This window comes from Morus notabilis, unplaced genomic scaffold, assembly GCF_000414095.1.
Source record: "Morus notabilis unplaced genomic scaffold, ASM41409v2 Scaffold139, whole genome shotgun sequence".
NCBI lineage: Eukaryota > Viridiplantae > Streptophyta > Magnoliopsida > Rosales > Moraceae > Morus > Morus notabilis.
This window is the reverse complement of record NW_010361068.1, coordinates 779,336-789,206: the sequence shown is the minus strand read 5'-3', so window position 1 is coordinate 789,206 and position 9,871 is coordinate 779,336. Positions and strand designations below refer to the sequence as shown.

General features: G+C 37.8%; 1 protein-coding gene across 1 annotated transcript; it reads left to right on the top strand.

Moving 5' to 3' along the window:
• The first annotated feature begins 1,196 nt into the window (after window positions 1-1,196).
• Window positions 1,197-9,588, top strand: LOC21408106 (ABC transporter B family member 20). The gene is made up of 12 exons (XM_024165798.1): window positions 1,197-1,273; window positions 1,382-1,901; window positions 3,112-3,166; window positions 3,272-3,447; window positions 3,574-3,774; window positions 4,074-4,333; window positions 4,434-4,744; window positions 4,865-5,085; window positions 5,262-5,602; window positions 5,774-6,558; window positions 6,645-6,886; window positions 7,773-9,588. The coding sequence occupies exons 2-12, from the start codon at window positions 1,512-1,514 to the stop codon at window positions 9,000-9,002; spliced, it is 4,212 nt and encodes a 1,403-aa protein (XP_024021566.1). The 5' UTR covers window positions 1,197-1,273; window positions 1,382-1,511; the 3' UTR covers window positions 9,003-9,588.
• Window positions 9,589-9,871: the final 283 nt, after the last annotated feature.

Sequence of the window (9,871 nt, the reverse complement as noted above, 5' to 3'; positions counted from 1 at the left end):
GTATTAAAAATTTACAGCGGGCCACATAGAACTGCTACTACTGTAGATCTGATGGTTGAAAAATTAATCTTAATGGTAAAAACACTTGCCTCATCGATGGAGCAAAATAGCCTGCTTCACCGTAAAACCTCCCTGTGTTTTTTTTTAGTTGAACAAAAAATACTAATTTGAAAGATTTTGTAAAATGGAAGCTTTTGGAATATTTAAAGTCATTGATCAAAATAAGATTTGGTCCCTTGGTCTTGACTGATTGGAGTTTTCAACTATTGTTAAGGTGATGTTAAAAGAGTCACTTAAGAGCTTAATATTAGCGTGTCTTTCCATTTTCTTATTATGAGAACTAGACGCACATTTTTCACCATTTTATACTTCGTTAGATTGCACTTGTAGAATTGATTTGTTGTTAGAATTAAATATGTGTGTAATAAGATTAGTATTAGTGTATATCTCTTTAATTTGGAATACAATTGCCTATTTAAAAAAAAAAAGAGATTTAAGGCTGTTTAATTTGTTGATTCGAGTTAAGATGTGACTTTATATGAGAGCTTTTTACTATAGTAGAAAAATTAGACGTGACTGTTTGAATTTTAAACTTGAATTGATGAAATGAATGAGACCTAAGTTTTTTTTTCTCATATTAACACAATTTCTAAAAAAACATAGGAAGTAAGTTTTCAACAAAATAATAAACAGAGGTAAGAAATTATTATTTGTTTAAGAAATCATGTATTTAGGGTCTGTTTAATTTACTGATTCGAGTTGAAATGTGATTTTATGTGAGAGTTTTTTACTGTAATAAAAAAGTTAGATGTGATTGTTTCTGAGAACTTTTTACTGCAACAAAACTAAAAATTTTAAACTTGAATCAATGAAATGAACATGACCTTATTTATTTTTTAGAGCTCGTTTAGTTCGCTTATTCGAGTTTTTAATTCAAGTTGAGATGTGACTTTATATTAGAGTTTTTTACTATAATAAAAATATTAAATGTAATTATTTCTGAGAGTTTTTTACTGTAATAAAATTTAAATCGGTAAAATAAACGGGCTTAATTAGTTCTTTATTTTGTTTACGTGTCACTGGAGGTGAGTCAATCCTTCTCTCTCTATCTCCTATCTTTCTCTCTCCGCCTTCTTTGACCCAGTCCCACCCACCTGCGACGACCCTTTTTCTCTGTGCCTTTTACTTGGAGAAGGGAAAAAAAAAAAAAAAAAACAAAAGAGAGAAAAAAGAAAGAACAAGTAAAAAGCACAGAACAACGGACCATGAACAAGTAATAAGCAAAGAAAGTTTTTATTTTCATTTTTAATTTTATTTTTTGCTCTTTCCTCCTTTCATTTCATTTTTGGTCCCATCTTCTGTCTTCTGCCTCTAAATTTAGCAGCAGGCAGATCCCGCTCAATTTAGAGGGAGGAAGAAAACAGGATTTTAGGGTTTTTCAGCTGGGGATAAGAATTTGATTTCTGTGAAATTTCTGCGATTTTCTGGGCGATTCGTCTCTCTCGTCGAAGATGATGATCTCGAGGGGGCTCTTCGGATGGTCCCCTCCTCACATACAGCCGTTGACGCCGGTGTCGGAGGTGTCCGAGCCGCCGGAGTCACCGTCGCCGTACCTTGACGCCAGCGCCGAGACGTCGGGGCAGCCGGTCGAGCCGGAGGAGGAGATCGAGGAGCCCGATGAGATCGAGCCGCCGCCCGCCGCCGTCCCTTTCTCCCGCCTCTTCGCCTGTGCCGACCGCCTCGATTGGTTCCTCATGTTCGTCGGATCCCTCGCTGCCGCCGCCCACGGCGCCGCCCTTGTCGTCTACTTGCACTACTTCGCAAAGATTATCCAGGTCCAATGGATCGACGGCAAGCTTCCGCTTCATTACAGCGATGACCAGCATCAGAAGTTCATCGACGTAAGCTTTAAACTTTGTTTTTTTTTTTTTTTCTTCTTCGAAACCCTAAGTTCTCAAAATTATTTTCCCCTTTTTCTTCTAGTTCCGTTTGGTTACCGAGAAAATGACCCGTCCCGATAAGCTTCGCTGAAGTAAGCTAAAAGCATGAAATTTTGGATTGTTGTTTAGTTGTTGTTGTTAACGCTTCTAGCTCTATATGCTCTGACGATCATCTTCCCTATAGTAATTCCGCGTACTGTTCTATTAAATTTTCCATTTTTGATTGGGTTTTCAGTTTGGTTAGTGTAGAACTGCAAGTGTTATTTTACGGGGTTCAGGTGAAATTATGCTTGTCAAGATTCTTCTTCGTTCTATTAAATTCTCCATTTTTGATAGAATTTTCAGTTTGGTTAGTGTGGAACTGCAAGTGTTATTTTAGTGGGATTCAGGTGATATTATGCTCATCAATCAAGTGTTCAAGTTTTTCTTGTTATACGCTCCTTGAGAGTTGAATTTGCTTTATGTCGCAAGTGTTGCTAAGGAACACTTGGGATGGTTACTCTTTTTAAGTTTAAAGTTGATATTTTTACCCAGTGAAGTTTGGATTGTGGCTCTTCACGGGACTGTCGATGATTGTTTTCTTTTCCACTCTTTAGCTGGATCACTTCGCTACTAAGAATAGTAGGAGGCCTAGTATTAGCATTTATTAAATCATTTATTTCCATTGTTTAGTAATTCTTGGGCCTAGTATTTCGTTTTAATTGCATGTCCCCTAATGTTTTCTAAGTTAATAAGTTATAAGGCATGGAATAATTCATTCTTCTGTCGGGGCGGAGGAAGGGTAATGCTGGCGACACGGAGAAAAGCATGTAAACACCTTATGCTTGTGCGAACTGAAGAAATCACTGTTCCATTTTGGCCTTAATATCGACGTGAAATTGTTTTAAGAAACAGAACATTACTAGAAATTTCCAAAGAGATTCTTAGGAATTGTTTGGTTTTTTGGGGTCTGAAGTTCTGAAGAAATACATCTTTGTCAAATGGTAATCGGAATATAGCATGGCTAATAGATATATCTACAAATAGAAAGGTGGTTGTGCTCCCCTTTGCTGTAATTTTTACTTGTAATCTATGGTCTTCAGTTACTACCTCAGGGTTTCGTTTTACTAGTGATCTGTAATTTGAAGATATGAATCTTGTTTTGATAACTGTCTTATTGTTTTGATGGCAGCTTGCTTTAATCATTGTTTACATTGCTACAGCTGTTTTCTGTGCCGGTTGGATTGGTAAGGTTAAATATTTCAAAAACAACAATTGTTACTGCATCTCTGCCAGTGTACCATAGACTGTACTTATTCCGCACTTACATGAAAACTTCTTTTGCGTTATAGAGGTCTCTTGCTGGATTTTGACTGGGGAACGTCAGACTGCTGTCATCAGGTCAAAATATGTGCAAGTATTATTAAACCAGGATATGAGCTTTTTTGATACTTATGGGAACAACGGAGATATTGTGAGCCAAGTATTGAGTGACGTGCTGCTTATTCAATCTGCTTTGAGTGAAAAAGTATGTTAATATTAATTGATTAGGCTATACCTTTTTTTATTGTTTTGAAATTTGACAGCTTTCCTCTACAAACTATTGATTAATGTGACTCGTTTAATTTTTTTCCTTTGTCCTCTGATAATACAGGTTGGAAATTATGTTCACAACATGGCTACATTTTTCACTGGTCTTGTTATTGGATTTGTTAACTGTTGGCAGATTGCCCTTATAACATTAGCCACAGGTCCGTTTATTGTCGCAGCTGGAGGAATATCAAATATATTTCTCCATAGGCTAGCTGAGAATATTCAAGATGCATATGCTGAAGCAGCTAGCATAGCTGAACAGGTTTGTGTTTTTATATCAAAGGTTTTCATCTATTTAGCAAAAACTGATTTTTTAGCTGACCAAAATGCTCTACCTTCAATAATAAAAAAAGTACGCTCCTTTTTAATTATTAGAGCTTGACAATAAGAGTAGTGAAATGTTCAGTGGTAAGGCATCTGATTTAAAGTTTTTTTTCGTTATAACATGGCACATTGGTGGTTCAAGAGTATTTAAAGGATTTGAATTTATAACAGTTGCTATGTTTCTTGCAAAGCAGTGAAATCCAATGCTGATGAAACGTGAATCCATTGATTATGCAGGCTGTCTCGTATATTAGGACATTGTATGCATTTACAAATGAAACATTGGCCAAGTACTCTTACGCAACATCACTACAAGCAACCCTGAGATATGGTATATTGATCAGTCTTGTTCAAGGACTTGGACTTGGATTTACATATGGGCTTGCAATTTGTTCATGTGCCTTACAACTGTGGGTTGGAAGGATCCTTGTTGTGCATGGAAAAGCTCATGGTGGTGAAATTGTAACAGCCCTGTTTGCTGTAATTTTGAGCGGCCTGTAAGCTTCTTCTATTTTTCCCAATGTTCTATTTTCTTCAGATATGCACTAATATAGTTTCTGCAATTTTCCTTATGCATGATTTCTTGCATCTCTATAGTGGGCTGAATCAAGCAGCAACAAACTTCTATTCATTTGATCAAGGGCGAATTGCTGCTTATAGACTTTTTGAGATGATAAGCCGCTCGTCCTCTACAGTTAATCAAGAGGGAACGACTCTTCCATCTGTTCAAGGAAATATTGAGTTCCGGAATGTATATTTCAGCTATCTTTCCCGTCCTGAGATCCCTATTTTGAGTGGTTTCTACCTCACTGTCCCTGCTAAGAAAGCGGTTGCACTTGTTGGCAGAAATGGATCTGGAAAGAGCAGTATTATTCCTCTCATGGAACGGTTTTATGATCCTACATTAGGTATGATATCCTTGTCTTCTTGCTCTAGAGGGTATTTGTGCCATATTTTTCAAGGTTCTTAGTCATAACTTTCTGCTCAGTGCTCACTCATTTTAACGGGGTCTCCATCTCTTGCTGCAGGGGAAGTTCTTTTGGATGGAGAAAATATAAAAAACTTGAAATTGGAATGGCTTAGAAGCCAGATAGGATTAGTCACACAGGAACCTGCCTTACTGAGTTTGAGTATAAGAGATAATATTGCTTATGGGCGGGATGCTACATTTGATCAAATTGAAGAGGCTGCTAAAATAGCACATGCGCATACATTTATTAGCTCCCTTGAGAAAGGATACGAGACTCAGGTAAATCTTTTAAGACAAGATAAATGTTATTACTTTTGTTTTTCTTGATAACACACACACACACACACAAACACATTTTCCTTGTGTCTTTTTGCATTTGTTTTGTTTTGTTTTGTTTTGTTTTTTTTTTTTAATTTTCTTTTTAAGATTTTCTTTGTTATTGTTATTCATTTCAGGTGGGGAGAGCTGGTTTGCCTCTGACAGAAGAGCAAAAGATAAAACTTTCAATTGCTAGAGCAGTACTTTTAAATCCATCAATTCTTCTACTTGATGAGGTTACTGGCGGACTTGATTTTGAAGCTGAAAGAACTGTCCAAGAGGCTCTGGATCTCCTAATGTTGGGTCGCTCAACTATAATAATTGCTCGACGGCTTAGTCTTATAAGGAATGCTGATTACATAGCTGTAATGGAGGAGGGTCAACTTGTTGAAATGGGTACACATGATGAGTTGTTGAACCTTGATGGTCTATATGCTGAGCTGCTGAAATGTGAAGAAGCTGCTAAACTTCCTCGGAGGTAAGAGAAAACTAAGCTTTTTCCAAGCTTGTTGAGGGTTTTTATTTCACGTGGCAAAGATTATGTCGAGTATTTAGGTTATGTATTGCCGAGTGCATCTTATTAGTTGAGAGGAAAGTTTTGTTTTTCTTGACATCAAGAACATCATTATGGACTACGCTTCTCGTGCAGGATGCCAGTGAGAAATTACAAGGAGACTGCAGCCTTCCAAATTGAAAAAGATTCTTCAGCAAGTCACAGCTTTCAAGAACCATCATCTCCGAAAATGGTCAAATCACCCTCACTACAGAGGGTTCCTGGAATATTTCGGCCAACAGATGGCACCTTTAACTCACAGGAATCACCAAAAGTTCGGAGTCCACCAGCAGAGAAAATAATGGAAAATGGGCAGACGTTGGATGGAGTCGATAAGGAACCGACGATAATAAGGCAGGATAGTTTTGAAATGAGACTACCAGAATTACCCAAAATTGATGTCCATGCTGCACATCGGCAAACATCAAATGGCTCGGATCCTGAATCGCCTGTTTCACCTCTTTTGACATCTGACCCCAAGAATGAACGGTCCCATTCACAGACTTTTAGCCGACCACATAGTCATTCGGATGATATTCCAACAAAAGTGAATGAAGCAAAGGACACCCGGAAGGAGGCCCCATCATTTTGGAGGCTTGCAGAGCTTAGTTTTGCGGAATGGCTTTATGCTGTATTGGGAAGCATTGGTGCTGCCATCTTTGGTTCTTTCAATCCTCTTCTTGCTTATGTCATTGCATTGATTGTGACAGCATACTATAGAGTTGATGAAGCCCATCACTTAAGGAAGGAAGTAGACAAATGGTGTTTGATCATCGCTTGCATGGGTATTGTTACAGTTGTTGCCAACTTTTTGCAGCATTTCTACTTTGGTATCATGGGGGAGAAAATGACCGAACGAGTTAGGAGAATGATGTTCTCAGGTGCACGACTCTTTCTTTATTTTCTTTGCAATATTCTCAAGGTTACTTCTTGGAACTTTACATTATCTGTTTCTGTTATGTGACAGCAATGCTTCGCAATGAAGTTGGGTGGTTTGATGAAGAGGATAATAGTGCTGATACCTTATCCATGCGCCTGGCAAATGACGCTACATTTGTGCGAGCTGCTTTTAGTAACCGGCTCTCCATATTCATACAGGATAGTGCTGCTGTTATTGTGGCTCTTCTTATTGGGATGCTGCTACAATGGCGATATGCACTAGTGGCTTTGGCAACTCTACCATTTCTCACCATCTCTGCTATCGCACAGGTTTTTGTCATATGACCTTATTTTCTGAGAAGTTTGTTGTCCTTTTTTTTTTGGTGGTTAATCTACGATGGATCAACACATATATATTCATTTTTATTTGTGTCCATGCCATATGAATCAACTGGATCCTTTGGTCCTCCCCCCCTCCTTTATAAATTGAGGTTCTTTGACCTTTTATCAATGGGGTGGTTGCCTGTGTATTGGTTAGTTTTGCACAACGGCAATTCTTATGGTTCTCATGTTGTGGATGAGGGCCAACTTATTTGATGTAATTAACTTTAAGGAGCTTAACGTGAATTCGTTTCAGTGTCTCCCTATAGCAACTAAATGCATTCTGGTTTTTGCATTACAAATTTCTTTGATAATTAGTCTTGATTTAATGTAGGATCATAGAAAATTTTGAATTCCCTTTATGTTTCTTTAGATAGTACTTCCACCTACCCTTCTACTTCGTTAATTTTGTTGTTTAGTATATAAAGTAAGGTTATACTTCTTGCTGTTTGGTCTTGTTTGTTTGGCCCCATTATCTTTCTTTTGTTTTGTTTTTGTTTTTTGTTTTTTTGTTTTCATTTTGTTTTTTGTTTTTTTTTTGTTTTTTTTGTTTTTTTTGTTTTTTTTGTTTTTTTTGTTTTTTTTGTTTTCAAAACGAATTAATGTAAACTTCTATTAATTTCTTTAATCAGTAAAACAAATTCCATTCGTTCTCCTGGTTTTGATAAAACTGCCACGATAATATGTTGAATTCTCTAGATATTAAGAATTATGTGGCGACTTGAATTTCACTTGCATGATTTATTTGTATTTTTTTGTTTATATATGAAGCATGATACACTAGCTTTGTCATTTCTTCTCCAATTTGTTAACATCTTCATTGTCAACATGGCAGAAATTATGGCTTGCTGGATTTTCACGGGGCATCCAGGAGATGCATAGGAAGGCATCTTTGGTTCTTGAGGATGCGGTTAGAAATATATACACTGTTGTAGCGTTCTGTGCTGGTAACAAGGTGATGGAGCTCTACAGACTACAGCTAAAGAAAATATTTACGCAGAGTTTCCTCAAAGGAATGGCCATTGGCTTTTTATTTGGTGTTTCACAGTTTCTTCTTTTTGCTAGCAATGCCCTTCTCCTCTGGTATACTGCCTACTCCGTAAAGCATGGGTACATGGAGCTGTCGACTGCTCTCAAGGAATATATGGTTTTCTCATTTGCAACATTTGCTCTGGTGGAGCCTTTTGGATTGGCTCCATACATACTTAAACGCCGTAAGTCTCTCCTTTCGGTGTTTGAAATCATTGATCGAGTGCCTAAGATTGACCCAGATGATAATTCAGCAATGAAGCCACCTAATGTCTATGGAAGCATCGAGTTGAAAAATGTTGATTTTTGTTATCCAACTCGCCCAGAAGTGTTGGTACTCAGTAATTTTAGTCTAAAAGTCAATGGAGGACAAACTGTAGCCGTGGTTGGTGTTTCCGGATCTGGAAAGAGCACTATAATTTCCTTGATCGAGAGATTTTATGATCCTGTTGCAGGTCAGGTGTTACTTGATGGGCGAGATTTGAAGCAATATAATTTGCGATGGTTGAGAAATCACCTTGGTCTTGTCCAGCAGGAGCCCATAATCTTCTCAACAACCATAAGGGAAAATATCATATACGCGAGGCATAATGCAAGTGAAGCCGAGATGAAAGAGGCTGCGAGAATTGCGAACGCCCACCATTTTATTAGCAGCTTGCCTCATGGTTATGACACACATGTTGGGATGAGGGGTGTAGACCTGACTCCTGGACAGAAGCAGAGAATTGCTATTGCTCGTGTTGTGCTGAAGAATGCACCAATCTTATTGTTGGATGAAGCAAGCTCATCAATTGAATCTGAGTCAAGCCGTGTGGTGCAGGAGGCTCTTGATACGTTGATCATGGGGAACAAAACCACCATTTTGATAGCTCATAGAGCTGCAATGATGAGGCATGTTGACAACATCGTAGTTCTTAATGGCGGGCGAATTGTGGAGGAAGGAACTCATGATTCTTTGGTGGCGAAGAATGGTCTATATGTTCAGTTGATGCAACCTCACTTTGGGAAGGGTTTGCGTCAGCATCGACTTGTATAAGATGAGATTGTGATCTTTGGACACTGTTTGATTCATCTGGGTTCTCATTCTCTAATTTTGAAATGCTGGAAATACCTCAACCTGGCGGCTTTGTTCTGGAATTTCAGTTGGTGGGACTTTCCAGAGTGGGCAGAGGAGAATGAGGTTGGTGACACTTGTAACAATGTTTATAATGGCAGGGTGAGTGGGCAGAATGCAAAGGCGGCAACGGTAGCTTTTAGTGTTCAAAATGTAGGGTTTAGAAAGTAGGGTTTTGGAGTTTGGTTCGCTTTGAGGCTCTACACTCAGGGCTGGATGCTTATTCTTTAGGAGACGGGCATCTTTCGGGTGCGGTTGTGCTTAGTCTCCATGGTATATTGATTTATTTTTCAACCAGAAAATGAGGTGGAATTAATTAATTATAGTTCTTCTAGTGAGGTGTGTTTCTAATGAACGTTTGACTTTGCTCCCCCAGCAGTTTGGATGAATTTAATTCTTGTGTAAGATTTTCTTCCCTTTGTGAAAACCGTTTAAAATTAGGAGGAACAGAAAAGCCGTTGTAACTTTTGTAAATATATACAAGATTTAATGCTATCATTTTTGCATATTTGATCCCCATGAGTTGAAATACGTCCCACCATACCATACATAAGTTAATCTTAAAGATTTTTTTTGGCGCCTTGTAATAAACCTATATGCCCTTTTTTTTTATTTCAAGGTCATGCGTGAAGTTTGTATTTACTGCTTTATAACTGGTTAACCATATCATGTATGCTTTATTTTATCTCGTTACATCGTATTAAGCAAGATAAGGTTCTACACAATTTGAACCCCACGAGTTTTTAACTGTTTTTTTTCTCTTTTTTTTTTATTGGGAAAAAAAATTGGGG